The sequence below is a fragment of the Neoarius graeffei genome, chromosome 20, assembly GCF_027579695.1.
Source record: "Neoarius graeffei isolate fNeoGra1 chromosome 20, fNeoGra1.pri, whole genome shotgun sequence".
Lineage (NCBI taxonomy): Eukaryota > Metazoa > Chordata > Actinopteri > Siluriformes > Ariidae > Neoarius > Neoarius graeffei.
Window position 1 is genome coordinate 9,429,658 of NC_083588.1, and position 20,717 is coordinate 9,450,374.

The 20,717-nt window shown below is 42.2% G+C and overlaps 1 protein-coding gene across 1 annotated transcript; it reads right to left on the reverse strand.

Moving 5' to 3' along the window:
* Nucleotides 1-383: 383 nt before the first annotated feature.
* rest (RE1-silencing transcription factor) lies at nt 384-20,274 on the reverse strand. The gene is made up of 4 exons (XM_060901190.1): nt 20,148-20,274; nt 11,922-12,796; nt 6,979-7,062; nt 384-3,720 (listed from the first exon to the last, which is right to left on the reverse strand). Exons 2-4 carry the CDS (start codon nt 12,784-12,786, stop codon nt 1,667-1,669), a joined length of 3,003 nt encoding a protein of 1,000 aa, XP_060757173.1. The 5' UTR covers nt 12,787-12,796; nt 20,148-20,274; the 3' UTR covers nt 384-1,666.
* Between the last annotated feature and the right edge of the window lie 443 nt (nt 20,275-20,717).

Here is a 20,717-nt window from a genome sequence, read left to right on the forward strand (position 1 = left end):
TTTTAGGTCTACTAAACAAAATTAACTGGGGGTCAGGGAAAATTCTTTTTATAACCTAAACTTGAGAAAGTCTGAAAGGCAGTACAGCTTTAACTGGAGTTCTTGAACCCTGTCTGCATGATATTATGGATTGCACTACTACCACACCATTGGTGAAATAGACATTAGACCATAAACAAGTAGGTTACAACTGTTCCTATTCAACTGGCCAATCAGAGTAGAGTGTATATACGGTATACAATCCATTTATACCAGCCTGCCCTGGGACTAAAGCCCTTCCATTGTACTGGCTCCATTGTACTCGACTGTGTGGGGTTTTTTGTTTCATGGGAACCATATTCCTTTAATGTTTATTTGCACCATTTTTTTTCAACAGACAGACATTCACATTTATGACTGATTTTTATTGATATACTGGTTCATTTCATACAAGTACACAGAATTACATTTTCTAAAAAGCACATTTCCTCCACAAAACATGAACAGAGCCGATGTTAGTATCTGCACTACGAATATAAAGCACTCTAGATTACATCTGTAAAAGACTTCTTATATCCATATGAGTAAAATCTCCGAGAAACATTTACAGTCATAGCAGTTCTCATCTATCCAGCTAATTGAAGTTTTAGGGGTTTTTTTTTACAAAAAAAAAAAAGTTAGATGGAGGCCTGGGAAGTTTTTCCACTTTGGTATGTCCAATATACAATATTGCACTTAATGGGGAGGGAGGGGGGGTGGGGGGTGGGGGGGCTACTCGTTTTAAAACCAGGGCACAGCAGGAGAAAAGAGAAATTCCTACCAAGAAAAAAAAAAGTACAAAATGACCAGGGGGAAGGAGGACAGAGATTGTCAGAAGCATAAAAAAGAAAAGAGGGGGAAAAAAAAGAGAGAGAGAAGAAAAGCAATAACTGGACTGAACTCGAGTGAAAAAGTTAACGTTGCTCACAGCTAAGAGATGCTGACTTGTTTTCAGTCCAAGGGGAACAATGTGTGCATTTCATTTTTGGCCAAACTCTTCCCAAAGGGAAACAGGAGCAAGAAACAGACAATCTTTGGCCCGAATTACGAAGCTGAAAAGGAACAAAATGTTCAGTCCGTCTCCATTCGAGTGCTCAAAAGACACAAAGTACGAAAAGAAAGTCAATGTCAAAAGCAATGCTTGGCTCGTTTCTACATCTGATCAACTCCCACAGGACATAAGATAATCATCAAGCATGTACTGTATCAGTATTCAATATCATCATGGTTCTGTGCAAAAGTTCTGATAACATTCACAGAACTGTTGTCTGAGAAATCCAAAATAAGCAACCATACAAGACAGCCTCCTGAAATCTTGGCTGGCCAGAATTTCTAAACTCTGCTGCTTTCTTCTGGAGTGCTAGCAAGCCGTAATTATCCGTCTTACAAAAAAATACTATTTTTGTCGGTCAAACTGAACAAACATTTCCGGGCTGATTTCCAAACCTTTTATTAAACGCTGATTTTCTTCTTACTTGAGTGCACACAGCAATAAACGCCAGTCAGACAGAAATTACCAACCGCATCTACATTTCGCCACGCCTAAAAAGCTCAAAGCTCACAGAGTCAGTTTCACAAGTGACAAAATGGTGATTAACTGGTTAGAGTGTCCAGCTGCCTTGAATTAGGGTTCCTGCTGAACGCTTTTTCATGACCGTGATGGCTGAAAACCTTTAGTCGAAATGCTCCCCTGCGTTGCAGTGTCCAGGTAATAGACGTTAACCAGATGGCGATTGAGATGCCGCCTGTAGTCCATCTCCAGCGGGAACGTACGGTCACAGAACACACACGTGTGGCTGAGCAGCTGCGTGGGCGACGGAAGTTCTTCGGTCGGTGTTTCCGGAAGCTTCCCGTTGAGCCCGGAGTCATAACTTACCTCGGAGGCACAGTCACTGACGTCACTCCCTCCGTCGTGGCTGTGGATGCCCTCGTCGTCTTCCCCATCCTGAGATTTGCTGCACGGCGGTTTGGACAGATCCAGTGTTGGACTATCGGTCCCACTGTCAATGTCTGAAGATGTCTGTGCTTCCTTGGTGCCCTTCGTTCTTGTGACTTTGTCTTCTGAACATGGCTTCTCGGACAGATTTTTGGTTTTTCTCAGCTCCTTCTCTGTTGAGCTTTGATCTTTTCCTGGGCCGGACTGCACTTTTTCAGGCTCGGTGGAAAGTTCCGGAGCTGTTGCTGCCTCATCAGTCTCCACGCATGGACTTGGGACCTCAACACTAACCGCTACCTTGTTTGCGTTTTTGCTTTCGCCCTTTGAACTCTTCATCTCTCCAGGTGTGCTCGTGCGTGGGCTGTTTGCACCCTTCACCTTCCTGCGTTTGGATTTCTCTACCTGACGGGAGGGTGCGCTCTCTACTTTTTTGCGTTTCGGTATTTTTGGCTCGACTTTCTTCCGTTTCCGAGATTCCTCCACGACGTCACGATTCACTGCTCCTGTCTGTTTCTTGGTTGCTTTCCTGGCCGGTGCCTTTTGAACACCTTTCACATTTTCCAACTCTCTTTTCTGGAGTTTGCGTTCCTTCTCCAGCCGCTCTCTTCCTCTCCGTTCCACTTCTTCCTTCTCCATCCTTTGTTTCTCCACTCTCTCACGTTCTCTTCTTTCCTCCTCCTTCTGCTTCAGCTCTTTCTCTCTCTCCAGCCTCTCCCTTTCTCTCCGCTGCTGCTCCTCCTCCTCCTCCTTTTCCCTCCTTTCTTTCTCCACCCTCTCTCTTTCTCTCTTCTCCCTCAATTCTTGCTCAAGTCTTTCTTTCTCCTGTCGCTCTCTTTCTCTCCTTTCCTCATCCTCCCTCTGCTTCTGTTCCTTCTCTTTCTTTGCTCTCTCAAGCTGTTCATCCTCCTGCCTCTTTCTTTCTTTCCTTTCCTCTTCCTCTCTCTGCTTCTGCTCCTTCGCTCTCATTTCTTTCTCCACCCTGGGATTCTGCTGCCTCTTCTCGAGATCAGCTCGGTTTTCCTCTTCATCGTCCTGATTTTTGGCGAGTGTCTCCTTCTTTTCCTTTGCAGATTTTTCTTCTTTTTTTGCACAACTTTTAGTGACTTTGTCTGCAGATTTCGCAACCTTCTCGGCTTTTCTCACCTCCTTGTCTTTCTTTCCGTCTTGTTTGTCAACACAGGGGGCAGTTTCTTTGAGTCTCGCTTTCTTGCTGCTCATTTCCTTTCCTTCATTTCTCAGTGCAGCTCTTTTCTCTGCTCTCTTCTCACACGATTTTTCTTTCGTGGGTTCGGATGCAGGTTTTTTGCCGCTCTCGCCGTCCAAATTTGCCTTTCCGCTCTTTTTAATAGAGAGGTTGATGGGGCCTACGTTTGAATCGGCATCCTCAGACGCCTCCGCTTTTCGTCTCACTCTCGTCCTCGTTTCTGGTGCCGGCTTCAAATCATCTCCATCCGCTTTCTTCACCCTCAGCCTGACCTTGGACACATCCATGGAGATATCTGAGCATCCCGGGTGTCTGGACTTGATGTGGTACTGCAAGTTGCATTTCTTGGATGCAGCATACTTGCAGACGGGGCAAAGAAACTGTCGTGGATTGATGTGCAGCTCCACGTGCTTTTTGAAATTGCTTCGGTCGGCTGTTTTGTACTGGCAGTAAGGACAGTTGAGCGGCTTGGGTCCGTTGTGCACCTGCCTGGCGTGACGCGTTACCTCGTGCTGATTGGCTGCCAAATAGCTGCAGCTGTCGCATCTGAACGGTCGCTCACCTGTTAGAAAGAGATCAGGATAATGTTTGTTCATATCTTTGTTTACTTTGGGGAGTGAATAAACACAAACATTTACCTCATGCAGAAACAAACACCACAGAGACACACACACACAAATGAATCCCATCACAGTCACTCATAAAGGTAGACAGTACAAACCTTTTACCATTTTATCCCGAACCATCTGGATGCATAGCGTGCAACAAAGAAAAAAGGTTTAGTGATCGAATAAAGGGAGACGGCTCTGCTAAACTCAGCACCAACTATAAAACATGGACTGTTCACAAAATTGTTTCGTGGAGCTCCACTTTAATAATTTTGCAATTAGTTTCACATTTTCACCTCTTTAAAAAAAAAATGTTGGCTCAGACTTTAAAGCCCACACACCTTACCTGGGAATCGCATTATATTTGATGATATCTATCGCTGTCGCATGACACAAGTGGACAAATCAGTAGCCCGGACAAACGGAGCCAATGATCTGTTTGAATTCAAAGTTGCCCAGGAGACAAGCAGGCTCAGTAGGCGAGAGGTCACCTTTGTTTTTTCTTGTCGTGATGCTGGAACTGTAGCGAGCACTGCTCGTTTTGAATGCCATTGACTTCTGCTAGTCAGATTTATTTGCATGCACTCGGCATGTAACGATATATCGCAAGACGATAAATCACAACGCTAACCGAGAATGATGCACAGCGACGAAATAAGAGTCATCACGAGATGGGGGGGGCGGAATGCCCTCAAATTAAATAACTTCCCAGCCACTGAATGGCCTGGGGCTTTTTTTTTTTTTTTTAGATATTACAAAAATAAACATATCACAATGACCAAATTTCAGAGGGAACTAAATTTCACCTATTTTATGAAATCGAAAGGCCATCTACTTTGAAGAAAAGGCCTATTTGTGATGAACTTTTTCATTTTTCATGAAAGGTTGTTTTTGTTAACAGACATTTTATTCCAACCTTTACAAACGTAGGTAAATTATTGTTGGCTGTTCAGAACATGAAACTTTTTTTGAGGGGAATTTAACAAAAGGAATGTTTAAGAATAGGAAAATAAATGATGTACTTTTTGGTCATGAAATTTTCTTCATTTCATATTTTTCCAGAAATACTGGGGGGGGGATCAAATCATGAATTGAATTGAATCATGAACTGAGTGAATCATTACATGCCTCACATGCACAAATGATGGACAGTCTTTTCAGAAGGAACACTCAGGTACACTATATGACCAAACGATTTTGGAGATCGGTTCTTCCCCAAACTGTTCCAAAACACATGACTGTCTCGAACATCTTTGCATGCATGAAGACAACCCCGACCCCACGAGTGGAACGAAAAGACTCAAACTTGCTCCAGCATGGCAATGTCCCTGGGCACAATAAGGGCGCCACGAAGACATTCATTGCCAAGGTGAGAGTGGAAGAACTGGTGTGTCCTGACCTCAACCCCACTGAATACCTTTGGGATGAACAGAAACGCAGACGGCTCACGCGACATCCAGCGCCTGACATCGCTCTTGTGATACAGCCGTTCCAAATTTCAGATCATGGTATAAAGCGCAAATACAACCCCGATTCCAAAAAAGTTGGGACAAAGTACAAATTGTAAATAAAAACGGAATGCAATAATTTACAAATCTCAAAAACTGATATTGTATTCACAATAGAACAGAGACAACGTATCAAATGTCGAAAGTGAGACATTTTGAAAATTTCATGCCAAATATTGGCTCATTTGAAATTTCATGACAGCAACACATCTCAAAAAAGTTGGGACAGGGGCAATAAGAGGCTGGAAAAGTTAAAGGTACAAAAAAGGAACAGCTGGAGGACCAAACTGCAACTCATTAGGTCAATTGGCAATAGGTCATTAACATGACTGGGTATAAAAAGAGCATCTTGGAGTGGCAGCGGCTCTCAGAAGTAAAGATGGGAAGAGGATCACCAATCCCCCTAATTCTGCGCCGACAAATAGTGGAGCAATATCAGAAAGGAGTTCAACAGTGTAAAATTGCAAAGAGTTTGAACATATCATCATCTACAGTGCATAATATCATCAAAAGATTTAGAGAATCTGGAAGAATCTCTGTGCATAAGGGTCAAGGCCGGAAAACCATACCGGGTGCCCGTGATCTTCGGGCCCTTAGACGGCACCACATCACATACAGGCATGCTTCTGTATTGGAAGTCACAAAATGGGCTCAGGAATATTTCCAGAGAACATTATCTGTGAACACAATTCACCGTGCCATCCGCCGTTGCCAGCTAAAACTCTGTAGTTCAAAGAAGCCGTATCTAAACATGATCCAGAAGCGCAGACGTCTTCTCTGGGCCAAGGCTCATTTAAAATGGACCGTGGCAAAGTGGAAAACTGTTCTGTGGTCAGACGAATCAAAATTTGAAGTTCTTTATGGAAATCAGGGACGCCGTGTCATTCGGACTAAAGAGGAGAAGGACGACCCAAGTTGTTATCAGCGCTCAGTTCAGAAGCCTGCATCTCTGATGGTATGGGGTTGCATTAGTGCGTGTGGCATGGGCAGCTTACACATCTGGAAAGACACCATCAATGCTGAAAGGTATATCCAGGTTCTAGAGCAACATATGCTCCCATCCAGACGACGTCTCTTTCAGGGAAGACCTTGCATTTTCCAACATGACAATGCCAAACCACATACTGCATCAATTACAGCATCATGGCTGCGTAGAAGAAGGGTCCGGGTACTGAACTGGCCAGCCTGCAGTCCAGATCTTCCACCCATAGAAAACATTTGGCGCATCGTAAAACGGAAGATACGACAAAAAAAAGACCTAAGACAGTTGAGCAACCAGAATCCTACATTAGACAAGAATGGGTTAACATTCCTATCCCTAAACTTGAGCAACTTGTCTCCTCAGTCCCCAGACGTTTACAGACTGTTGTAAAGAGAAAAGGGGATGTCTCACAGTGATAAACATGGCCTTGTCCCAACTTTGAGATGTGGTGTTGTCATGAAATTTAAAATCACCTAATTTTTCTCTTTAAATGATACACTTTTTCAGTTTAAACATTTGATATGTCATCTATGTGCTATTCTGAATAAAATATGGAATTTTGAAACTTCCACATCGTTGCATTCTGTTTTTATTTAGAATTTGTATTTTGACCCAACTTTTTTGGAATGTTGTCCTCATCAACTCAGTGCAAGTTGAACTGACTGACCAGACACTGTATGCTATCGTGAGGGATTTGAGGCTTCGGATGACGAGCGACTCACCGGAGTGTGTTCTCAAGTGCCGTGTAAGATGGGTCTTCTGGGAGCTCGAATAGTCACAGTAAATACACTGGAAAGGACGCTCACCTAGAAAACATACAGGGAAATCGGAAACGCATGCAACGTCAATTCCAGTTTAAAAAAATTACATCACAAATAAATTTAAGCCAATTTAAAAGGCATGACAACCAGCAGTCAACCTGTATAAAATATATTTAGAAATTAGATCAGGGTTCTAACCAAAGTGCAGGTATGCGGCACCGCATTGTCACTTGCAGACCCCCCCCCAATTTTTTTTTTTTTAAATACCATAAACTGAACAATGTAGAGTAATTTCTGCACCTAAATATCTCCATTTCTCCTCTGAACATGAGTAATAACTATAGAAATAGGAAGATATTGTATTAAAGCCGCAAGCGGCCTCGACGGGCCCTCGCGCCAGCAGCCAAGGGGGGCGGGGGCACGCGTCCCCGCGAAATACCTTCCACAGCTTCTGCGGCAAGAGACATTACTCCCACAATGGCGACAAAGCACAGAATTGGACACATGGCCCAGGGGCGAAAGTGCACAAAATTAGGCGTACATGTCAGGTGAGCTATGAAGAGTTTGCGTATGAAGTTTGATGACAATTGAGTAAATAGAAGATGAGATATAGATTTTTGAAGAATAAAATTTTTGGTTTTTCCCATGTCAGAAGGTGGCGCTATGCTGTACATGAGCGATTATGAGTTGGAAAAATAAGTGTCTACAACAGCAACGCACTATCACAAGGTAGTGGTGTGAAGGAAAAACATTATGGAATAATTTACCAAAAACCCGTTTTGGAGCAATTGCGTCGGCCAAAAACAGCGCCCCCCATGGACGAAAATTCCCAAAATGTGGTATACATGACATGGGAGGTAGTAAGAGGGTGGCCGTGAAGTGCGACCAAATTTGAGGAAAGACTGGAATTTTTGCCCAAAAATAGCTCCCCCAGTGGCGAAACATCACAGAAAGTGGGTAACATGTCAGAAGCCCAATGAGTGATCTGCGTGTGAAGTATGAGCAGTTTTGAGCAAGTAGAAGATTTGTTATGAATTTTTAAGCATGTAAAATGTTGCATTGAAAATTGATTGACGTATAACTTCTGAACGGTTTATGCTACGTGAAACCTATTTAGTAACTTTTGTCAGCCATGTCTGTAGATGAAGTGTATCAATTTTGGTGACATTCCTATGAACGGTCTAGGAGGAGTTGCGCCGTCTTCGTGGCCATGCATTTCGCACAAAAGTGAAATTACCTCACTTCCTGTTGGGCGTGGCTAATGCATTGGCATTACATTTTTGTCCGGCTTAGTGAGATATATATGCGTACCAAATGGCATGCCACCACTACAAACTACATGGCAACCAGGCACCTTAATGCGGGAGGCCAAAATCACAACGAGTTAGGGGGCGCTATAGAGGCCCAGAGGCCCGCCTGGATCTGGGCTTCTGGTTCTCAGTAGCGGTGGCAGTCTAAGAAAAAGGAGCCAAATGTCGTGCGTTGTCGACCATGGCAAGCGCCCCAAAAAGGGTCTTGTAAAGAGTTTGCTTGGCAAGTTTGACAAATCAGAAGCTACAATATCATTTTTGCCATAACCAGCACCCCCAGGGGCGAAAGTGCACAAAATTTGGCGTAGACGTCAGGTGAGCTATGAAGAGTTTGCATATGAAGTTTGATGACAATTGAGTAAATAGAAGATGAGATAGAGATTTTTGAAGAATAAATTTTTTGGTTTTTCCCATGTCAGTAGGTGGCGCTATGCTGTACATGAGCGATTATCAGTTGGAAAAATAAGTGTCTACAACAGCAACGTACTATCACAAGGTAGTGGTGTGAAGGAAAAGCATTATGGAATTATTTACCAAAAACCCGTTTTGGAGCAATTGCGTCGGCCAAAAACAGCGCCCCCCCATGGACGAAAATTTCCAAAACGTGGTATACATGACATGGGAGGTAGTAAGAGGGTGGCCGTGAAGTTTGACCAAATTTGAGGATAGATTGGAATTTTTGCCCAAAAATAGCGCCCCCAGTGGCGAAATATCACAGAAATTGGGTAACATGTCAGAAGACCAATGAGTGATTTGCGTGTGAAGTATGAGCAGTGTTGAGCAATCAGAAGATTTGTTATGAATTTTTAAGCATGTAAAATTTTGCATCGAAAATTGATTGACGTATAACTTCTGAACGGTTTGTCCTACGTGAAACGTATTTAGTAACTTTTGTCAGCCATGTCTGTAGATGATGTGTATCAATTTTGGTGACATTCCTATGAACGGTCTAGGAGGAGTTGCGCAGTCTTCGTGGCCATGCATTTCGCACAAAAGTGAAATTACCTCACTTCCTGTTGGGCGTGGCTAATGCATTGGCAATACATTTTTGTCCGGCTTAGTGAGATACATATGCGTACCAAATGGCATGCCAGTACTACAAACTACATGGCACCCAGGCACCTTAATGCGGGAGGCCAAAATCACAATGACTTAGGGGGCGCTATAGAGGCCCTGAGCCCCGGCCAAGTTTGGGCTTCTGGTTCTGAGTAGCGGTGGCAATTCTCGGAACTGGTGCCAAATTTCGTGCGTTTTCGCCCATGGCAAGCGCCCCGAAAATGGCCCAACAGCGGAGAAAAATAAAGAAGAAGAAGAAGACGGAAGAAGAAGAAGAAGAAGACGGAAGAATAATAATAGTGAACTCTTACAAGAACAATAGGGCCTTCGCCCATAGGGCTCGGGCCCTAAATATATAGGTCAAGACTATCCTGGTACTCAACCCAGAAGTGAAAAAGGGTTTCACTGACTGCCATTCACAACCATACATAAAACCACGTTCTCGGCACTGGTTGCTAGATGGCGCTGTTGCGTGAGTTGACCTCGATTCTGTTCCTGGCTCTACACTGCAGGCTTTTGTGTGAGAATTTTGCCTGTCGGGTTGAGGATCTGTAGTTGACAGACGAATTGCTGCCTATCTAATTTCAGCTCCCATCTTGTTCAATATTATGCTTTTTTTTGTGCAATCAAATTAATTATTCTACATCCAGGACACTTTTTCGATGGAATTAAAAAAAAAAAAAAAAAAAAAGTGTTCTATCCCCTTCTAGTGGGTTTCATTCATTTGGTTTGATAGCATGCAATATTGTGAGCTTGTCCTCCATGTATGACGTCACTCTACCCGATGGAGAATGAGCGTTGAATATGGTTTACGATATTGCATGGTTGTCAAGACATATCACACGTCGGAGCTGATGCGAATATTCAATGAGAAAGTTTTCTGTTGTGCAATGTTCTTTCAGGGATCCCAGCAGTAACTGAAAAAAATAGAGGAATGTAAGAAACTATCAGCAGGGGTCAAGGGCGCTGCAAGCCCCCTGAAGCTGTTGAGATTTTAACATTTAAAGATGCTATAGAACACATTTTTTACATAGATTTAACATAGAAAAGCAACAGAGTTTAACAATAATGTGTATCTACTTGATGCCATATTTTGTAATCAATGACATAAGTGGCAAAAAAAATTGTTATTTATAAAAATTACATGAAAATGTAGCTTTGAAGAATATACTTCTTCTAACCTGGACACTGTTCCGCTATCTCTTTTATGGACGATATCTTTTTTCCACGACATATTGAATGAAGTTCAACGCATTAGAAACAAAAGCACGAACGGAGTTAAAACACATTTTCTAGCAAATGGGCGCAGCCATATTGTTTTCTCGTTCTATCGCGTACAGTCTCGCGGTATTTACATCAATTTAACTTCCGAGTGTTCCCGAATGTCAACGAGAACAAACGAAGCTGACAAAAACATCGCTAAACAAGCAAACCAAATCAGAACGTAATCTGCTGGTCATTTTACTTAAACATATTTTTAACGGATATACAAGAGATTTAAAAAAAAAACCACTTTGGCTAGAAAAATAGCGGAATTCCGCTAAATAGCGGACGTCTGGGATCCCTGGTTCTTTGTTCGCCCACAGTAAACTTCGAATTGAAAATGCCATAATACACGTATTACACAGAAAACTTCCGCGCTCGCAAGCGAATTACATTGGATCAGAATCAGCATTGGATATTAGTAAGTAACCCCCCTGTTCTTAACTTTTTGTAAAATCTATAATTGTTTCAGTGAATGTATCTCATCTCATCTCATCATCTCTAGCCGCTTTATCCTGTTCTACAGGGTTGCAGGCAAGCTGGAGCCTATCCCAGCTGACGACGGGCGAAAGGCGGGGTACACCCTGGACAAGTCGCCAGGTCATCACAGGGCTGAGACACAGACAACCATTCACACTCACATTCACACCTACGGTCAATTTAGAGTCACCAGTTAACCTAACCTGCATGTCTTTGGACTGTGGGGGAAACCGGAGCACCCGGAGGAAACCCACACGGACACAGGGAGAACATGCAAACTCCACACAGAAAGGCCCTCGCCGGCCACGGGGCTCGAACCCGGACCTTCTTGCTGTGAGGCGACAGCGCTAACCACTACACCACCGTGCCGCCCCAGTGAATGTATATTCATAATAATAATAATAATGGCTGGTATTTTTTCATATGTCAGATATATTCCATTCAGCTCCTCATCTTTGACTTGTTCAATATCATGCTAGCTAAAGAGAATATATCTGATATACCACTCAAATGAGGCCAATTTTGGACCACGTGATCCTAATACAGAATATTACGGCAGTTTTCTAAAAAATGAAGCCATTTTTTTCAATCTCTGATTTGCGATACCTCAACAACGGATAAACTTATTTTACTTCTGTACCAAGTATGTTGTTCTGTATTCAATTCCGAATTCAGCGATTTCGGCCGTCTCAAGCAAGTTGGACTGAACTTGAATTTTCACCTGACATGCCTACCATTAGAATATGTTCCCACCATTGTGTGGGTCTTCTATCAACCCAGACTGAGGCTGCATACCGGTGTGTGTGCGAATGTGCTGGATGTAGTTGTTCTTCCTATCCGAGAAGTAGCTGCACTGGTTGCAAGTGAACAGCTTGCTGGGAAAATGGTTCCTCAGGTGTTTCTTCCAGTGATACTGGCTGACGGTGGAGTACGGGCAGATGGTGCACCTGAACACCTGCTGCTCGTCCCCTTCGTTCTTGTGGTGCCTCAGGTGTGCGACGTAGTGATCGTAACGGTTGGTGTTGTAGCCGCAGCGCTCGCAGCAGATCACGCCTTTGACACAGTTTTCTGCAGACTGCTGCTGCGCCTGATTCGATTCGTCGTCCGAATTTCCACTTCCTGCCTTTTCCGCAATCAGTTTTTTCGCGCTGTGGACGCGGATGTGCTTGAGGAATTCTTCTTCACACTCGGCTTGGAAGTGGCACGGCTTGCAGTAGAACGGCTTCTTCTTTTTCTTTGCGGGTCCCGGCGCTGCCGCGTTTGGCACAGCAACGGAACCTTGTTTCTGCGTTGCGGGACATTCCGTTTCGGGAGATTTCTTCGAAAGGTCGGTCGGCACCGTCTCAGCAGATTCGACAACTTTTTCTACTTTGCTTTCTCCCATCCCGGTCCCTTCATCCGCAGTTTTGGACGCCTCATCGTAGCTGTAGTGAACCGCGCTGTCCTCCTCGCTGTCTGAGTAGCCACAACAGTCGACGTTTATCAGTTCTGCCATCTGCTTCTCCTCTTCTGGCGGAGATTCCGTGTTGAGGACGACGTTGGCCAGCATTACAAGCTGTGTACCAGGAACTACACTTACTTCTGGCTCTTCGGGCTGCGAAGCACCTCCAGAGATCACGAAGACGTCTGTGCAGAGATTAAATGCGGTCTGAGAGGCCATGCTTGATCAGCTGAGGGACAAACACAAGACATACACACAGTTACTTTGACAGATTTCGAAGACTTGAAGTAAAAGTGATTTTAAAGACATTTTAATTAATCGGCTGACATACGCAATTCTATTTCCAAGCGATTTAAAAAAAAAAAAAAAACACGATGAGGTAGGGGTTGACCGATAATCGGCCTGGCCGATATATCGGGCCGATATTCTGCATTTTTAGGGTTATCGGTATCGGCCATAATTTCCACCGATATGCCGATAACATGCCTTTATGCAGCCATTTCGTTCCTAACACGACTGTCACTGCATGTCCTTTCCTGCACTCGCCTCTCTGAGTTCAAGAACACGGTCCTGCCCACCACAACATCTGATTTGTTTGGCACAAGAGATATAGCCAATCGACACGTGTAGCTAAACGCTGTGAACTGTTTCAAGGCGGCCGTACGGGCACTCGGGCAGAAGCGGCACAAGGGATACAGCCAATCATCACGCATAGCTAAACGCTGTGAACTGTTTCAAGGCGGCCATATGGGCACTCGGGCAGAAGCAGATCCCACTTCAAGGTAAGGACATGCTGCTTTTGCCGCAATAAGTCACAAACACACAAGTTGCAAAAGCACAACATCATTTTACATTCTTCATCTACTACTCTTTAAAAAAATTGTCCATTTGCATCTGTGTAGCCAGGCAAACTTAGCTTATGGAAGGAAGCACTTGAATTAGCCTACAACCAACTAGTCTCGCTGAAACTACATGTAATGCTTCCTTCACTACAATATAATCCTCCTAAATTGGGAATATTAGGCTTGGGCATTAAAAGCATTAGAATGTAGATGGTTACTTGTTAAGTTGTTACATAATAGGGAGTGATAGCCTACTTTATGTTTGATTTTACTTTTTAAAAAATGCTGCAGGCAGCTCCCTACACTTGATTTGTTATTTAAAAACCACTTGAAGTTGGTAAATCTTACTTAGTTCTTAAAGAATCCAGAGTGTATTTTCATTTATTTTCCACTGAAAATGGTGAGCTGTAATATAGTAGGGAGTGATTTATTTTTTTATTGGTGAATATTTATTTTATTATTATTATTTTATTTCTCATTTTATTCTAACTAATGTTTGACTTTATTGTACAAATGCTGCTGGCATCTCCCTGCACAAAATTTCATGTTCAATTTTACAATTAAACATACATTTCATGGATATGAAGGTCTGTGTCAGTGTGTGCTATGTTTAATTTCATGTGAATTATAATGTTTACATTTATCGGTTGCACATATCGGTTATCGGCAACCCAATTCCATAATAATCGGTATCGGCCCTGAAAAAAAACATATCGGTCGATCCCTACGATGAGGTTTGGAAATAGCATGAGACAACCAATACGAATTTCCATACCGATGCTCTTTAATATCACAAAAAAAAAAAATCTTGCCAGGATTTATACACTCCTGAATGCATGAAAGTTCACAGGAGCATTCTTCCTCTCAGGCACAAAGCATTTCCTGTCATAAATTCAGGCGAGGGTAACTGAAGGGCTCGGCTTAGCTGACTTCACAACAGGCTACACTGCAAAAAGTTATGAAGCACTTGAAATAACTCGAACAGAGAACATCCCGACATTTACTATGTTTACACGCATATCTGGATTTGCATCAACAGTTGTTCCTCGGCCCACTTTTCCTCAAAATTTCATCAAAATCCGTTCACTACGTTCCGATTTACGTTGGGAAAAGGCAAACAAACGGAGGCAAAAAAATAATCTCCTCCAACAAAGTTGGCAGAGCGAATAATAAAAGAGCTTCAGTGTCATTGTTCCACTTGATACTTAATAGTCTTAAGAGTCAGTGTGAATCCACCCTCTGGGAATTATCACTCAGTCACACACAGCTCTTATTCAGGACTCGGAGCCTTGTATGGACACAATAGTTATGACTCAGAATGATTCAGCGTGCAGAACTTATCTATTTTTACCACTAAAGTCAAGCCTGAGGCTCTGAAATCAACTCAAAAAGCCAAGAACTCAGACAGAACAACTTTAAAAAGTTTATCCTAAACTTTTTTTTTTAAATATTCTTATTAGAGAGGCAGCCACAAATATCAGTCCATAATTAGACACCTTTTCAGATTTACCAAAAATTTTTTTACAAAGGTGAGTTTCAATTACAACAGTTATTATTGGTTAATCAATCCGAATGCTTGAAGATGTTCAAATTTTCCTATTCCATTCAGATTTTTTTTCCAGTTTGTTGTAAATATCTACCACATATTACAATATCAGTGGACATTTTATATTTTGGTTCGAGTAATGACATGCTACCTTTGACCTGGATTTTCATGCAGTTACAATGTCAACTGCCTGTTGACATTTATTGATTAGATAAAACTTTATTGATATTGGTAAATGACAAATATTGGTAAGACCCCCCCACCTTGATCTCGTCATCTGATGACACAGCTCCTGAGATGGAATTTTTTTCGCATGATCAGCAATTTGAGGAAAACCCGGACGTTATCATTGCAGATAAGCATGGTGGAAAGATCATGGACGTGTTTTTACTGATTAAATTCACCGATATTTCATGATCTCCTCGTTGAAACCTACTTTGTTTCTTACTCTTTCATTTGACAGTTACCATTTTGTATCTAAACATGCATTTGAGAAGTCAAGTGAGGTGTCGATAACGGTGATCACTTTCACCGGTGTCCACCATTATCGACACCCTGTGGAATTAAGTGACATTTACAGCTGGTATGGATTGATCTTTGTAGAACATTGTTGAAGTAGATGAAGTACTTTTAAAAAAAAAAATCAATGCTGTGATTTATAATTTTTTTCTGATTCATAACAGAATGGAATGCTTATAGAGTATTTGGAATCCGAATGCAATCAATAGAATGAGACCAGAATTAAATTCCTAGCATCTAAAAAAAAATTACATGCTTGAAGATGTTCAAATTTTCCTATTCCATTCAGATTTTTTTTCCAGTTTGTTGTAAATATCTACCACATATTACAATATCAGTGGACATTTTATATTTTGGTTCGAGTAATGACATGCTACCTTTGACCTGGATTTTCATGCAGTTACAATGTCAACTGCCTGTTGACATTTATTGATTAGATAAAACTTTGATATTGGTAAATGACAAATATTGGTAAATGACAAAACTACAACCCCGATTCCAAAAAAGTTGGGATAAAGTACAAATTGTAAATAAAAACGGAATGCAATGATGTGGAAGTTTCAAAATTCCATATTTTATTCAGAATAGAACATAGATGACATATCAAATATTTAAACTGAGAAAATGTATCATTTAAAGAGAAAAATTAGGTGATTTTAAATTTCATGACAACAACACATCTCAAAAAAGTTGGGACAAGGCCATGTTTACCACTGTGAGACATCCCCTTTTCTCCTTACAACAGTCCGTAAATGTCTGGGGACTGAGGAGACAAGTTGCTCAAGTTTAGGGATAGGAATGTTAACCCATTCTTGTCTAATGTAGGATTCTAGTTGCTCAACTGTCTTAGGTCTTTTTTGTCTTATCTTCCGTTTTATGATGCGCCAAATGTTTTCTATGGGTGAAAGATCTGGACTGCAGGCTGGCCAGTTCAGTACCCAGACCCTTCTTCTATGCAGCCATGATGCTGTAATTGATGCAGTATGTGGTTTGGCATTGTCATGTTGGAAAATGCAAGGTCTTCCCTGAAAGAGATGTCGTCTGGATGGGAGCATATGTTGCTCTAGAACCTGGATATACCTTTCAGCATTGATGGTGTCTTTCCAGATGTGTAAGCTGCCCATGCCACATGCACTAATGCAACCCCATACCATCAGAGATGCAGGCTTCTGAACTGAGCGCTGATAACAACTTGGGTCGTCCTTCTCCTCTTTAGTCCAAATGACACAGCGTCCCTGATTTCCATAAAGAACTTCAAATTTTGATTCGTCTGACCATAGAACAGTTTTCCACTTTGCGACAGTCCATTTTAAATGAGCCTTAGCCCAGAGAAGACGTCTGCGCTTCTGGATCATGTTTAGATACGGCTTCTTCTTTGAACTATAGAGTTTTAGCTGGCAATGGCGGATGGCATGGTGAATTGTGTTCACAGATAATGTTCTCTGGAAATATTCCTGAGCCCATTTTGTGATTTCCAATACAGAAGCATGCCTGTATGTGATGCAGTGCTGTCTAAGGGCCCGAAGATCACGGGCGCCCAGTATGGTTTTCCGGCCTTGACCCTTACGCACAGAGATTCTTCCAGATTCTCTAAATCTTTTGATGATATTATGCACTGTAGCTGATATGTTAAAACTCTTTGCAGTTTTACACTGTCGAACTCCGTTCTGATATTGCTCCACTAGCCTATTTGTCGGCACAGAATTAGGGGGATTGGTGATCCTCTTCCCATCTTTACTTCTGAGAACCGCTGCCACTCCAAGATACTCTTTTTATACCCAGTCATGTTAATGACCTATTGCCAATTGACCTAATGAGTTGCAATTTGGTCCTCCAGCTGTTCCTTTTTTGTACCTTTAACTTTTCCAGCCTCTTATTGCCCCTGTCCCAACTTTTTTGAGATGCGCTGCTGCCATAAAATTTCAAATGAGCCAATATTTGGCATGAAATTTCAAAATGTCTCACTTTCGACATTTGATATGTTGTCTATGTTCTATTGTGAATACAATATCAGTTTTTGAGATTTGTAAATTATTGCATTCCGTTTTTATGCACAATTTGTACTTTGTCCCAACTTTTTTGGAATCGGGGTTGTAGAAATTAATACAAACAAAAATGAATGATGAACAAAACATGAGCTCCGAAAATACTTCGAAAGTGGGTAGAAAGTGAAAAAGATTTGACACAGGTTAAACATTATCAGTTCTTTTGTTGACAGAGATTAGAATTGCTTCCTCATTTACATAAGCACCGACTTCGATATATTTACGTAAAATATATTTTGTACTAAATAAGTGTATGGAAAACAAATTTTAAATAAAAACTATGTTTTCTTAACACCATATACAGATTTTTTTTTTAATAAATCAATCAATCTTCTGGAGGTCAATAACTGTGGAACGGTGTCACGTGATCCGATATGCGAAGTGATCAGGAATCAACTCCTTTTTTTTTTTTCCAGTGGACGTGCACAATTTACGTCTTGAAAATCTTTTCTACTTTGAAACAGCCAAAAGGTGTCGATAATTGTTGCCACCACTCGAGTTACAGCTTGTGTAAATAGAGGTTGACTAAAATATATCCAACAGTCTTGTTAAAAGTATGAGCTTTATGATGATGAATATCGTGACAACTTTGCTGAGGTTTTGCAAGCAAACAAGTAGAAAGCACAACTTTATTCATCACACACTTGTGAAATTATTCTCTGCATTTAACTCATCTAAAGCAGTGAGCACACACATGCATGCACGCACACACACACACGCGTGAGCAGCCATGCTAACAGCACCTGGGGAGCAGTTGGGAGTTATGGTGATGATACACGGGGCAACTTTTTGGGCAATGTTGCCGAGCAATGTTGCTGGGCAATTGCGTTTTGACTCTTTTCTATTGAGATTGGGCAACATTGTTTCTTTCTGAATGGTTTTGATAATCTCTGGCAACTTTTTGAGATAAGCCAATCAGAACGCGAGTATCGAGTCATGTGACCTCCGGTGAGGTTCGGATCAGAAATTTCAAACAAATATGGCGGCCGCTCAGTGAGGTGCCTCGCCCAAGGCCATCCCATATTAACCTAACCGCACGTCTTTGGACTGTGAGGGAAACCGGAGCACCCGGAGGAAACCCACACAGACACAGGGAGAACATGCAAATTCCACACAGAAAGGCCCCCGCCGGCCACTGGGCTCGAACCCAGAACCTTCTTGCTGTGAGGTGACCGTGCTAACCACTACACCACCATGCCGAAACCACCAGTTCTTTATAAAGGGTCAGAGGTTTTTGTGTCGTATTTTTATAAAACAGTGAATTGCAAAGGAGCAGGAAAAGGACTCATGATGAAGTGAAACCTGATGCTTTTATCCGGGGGGAGGAAAGAGAGAAAAAAAAAAAAAAAACACACCACACACACACACACTTACTCAAGGAAAAATAGAGGAGTTGGGCAGATGGGGAACTGTGTGCTCTATTGTGACAGGTAAATATCATCATGTCTAGTCTCGACAATAAACAAACAAACAAACAAACAAATACAATTTCCCGGATGTTCTCGTGCACATCATTTCCCCCTAACGCACGTTCTCGTGCACATCGGTCTGATCTCGCGTGTTCTCGAGCATATCAGCTGTCCTCGCGCGCACGTTCTCGTGCACCTTGAAGCTTTTTTTTTTTTGCGCCTCGTGCACTTTTTCTGCTCTCAGCTCCTTCATGTCATGTTAAGCTATGCGGCCATTTTCCCCACAGCACCACCAACACCCTGGCAGAGTGCACGCTTCAGGCTGAGTGAAAAAACAAACATAACAATATCAGAAACAAACCCAAACGCCAATTGTTTCTTTGTTCGTGTTTAAATCTCTAGTTCGAAGGGGAAAAAAAGAAAGACAGAATGTCCATATGTGCGAGACAAGTGCAAAATAAAAAAAAAAACTTTTTTTTGAAACTCGTGTTAGAAAAGTGAAAAACTGAGCGTTTGTTGGACAGCTCCCAGAGTCAGGAAATAAAAATCAGCCATGATGGAATGACGAGGAGTGAGGGAGGAAAAAACACACACACGCACAAAACACTCCACCTTGGATTGAAGTTTTTTCGACACATCAGATAAGTCGAGTCGCTCGAGGTTTCGCCAGGAAGTTAAAATGTTGAGGTTTGAAAGAAATTGAAGACTTATCAACTTTTGAGAGAACTTCCGGTCTTAAAATCACGTCGCTGTCCAGCTCACTCTCTCTCTCTCACACACACACACACACACTTCAACAAGTGTTATAAACTGTGACACACCAATACTAAGAAGTTGTGTTATAAACATTAGCAACAGCTGCTAGCTCGGGTTAGTTACCCAACTTCAGCGAGCTACTTTTCCATTAGACGTACGTTTTTGAAAAAAATAAACTTTTGTTCTATGTATGTTCTTGTTGCTTGTGGTGGTGGTGGTAATGCTGGTGCTGTTTTTTCGACGCTTTGTTGTCTCAAACATGTCTTTCCAGAGAAAAAAGTCGAGTTGTGAAGTGTCTGAGAGTGTGTTAGCCGTGGTCCTGATCTCCTTTTGCTGGACAGCGCCTCTCACACACCCTGCCACCATTTTACAAGCCGACACACTTTTCCTCAACTCCGAAAAAATGGAGGAAAAAATGCGATTTTCGGACGTTAAACGTCTCTTGGCTCGAGAGCAAACTCACCCTCCGTGTTCGTTCGACGTCCGTCGATGTTTTCGTCACGCTTTCCAGAAGTTTTCCACTCTCTCAAAACTTACTTTTCACACCAACTTGTTCAGGGAAGTCCGAGTCTCGACGCATTCCACCACAGCGCTGCGCTGAGTCCCAAACCCCTGCTGACTCCCTAGATAGGCACACTGGATAGGCTGCAATACAATAGGCTTCGAAGCACTACGTAGGGCGCCGCGTGCCCAGTCGAGAGCCGTTTGGAATCGGGCCTGCGTTCCACGTGACGTCACCGCGCTGCACGAGGCCGCCTCGAATTCTCAAGTTGATTGCGCTTGTGTTTACAAAAGAGCTTCTGTCAGGAATTACTGGATTTCAAAAAATAACATTGAAAAGATCCAGTTTTTGATCTTTGCTACTTGTTACCAAGAAGTTTGGCATATAATATTTGACAGCTTTGAGACTTTTAGACGTTTCTCACGTGAAAGAGTGTCAGCTAAAAGTCCAGCCTGTCATTTATGGTCTCCATATTTGAAGTTAAAGAAGAAATCGACATGGAGAAACATTAATTATGATCATATTGAAATA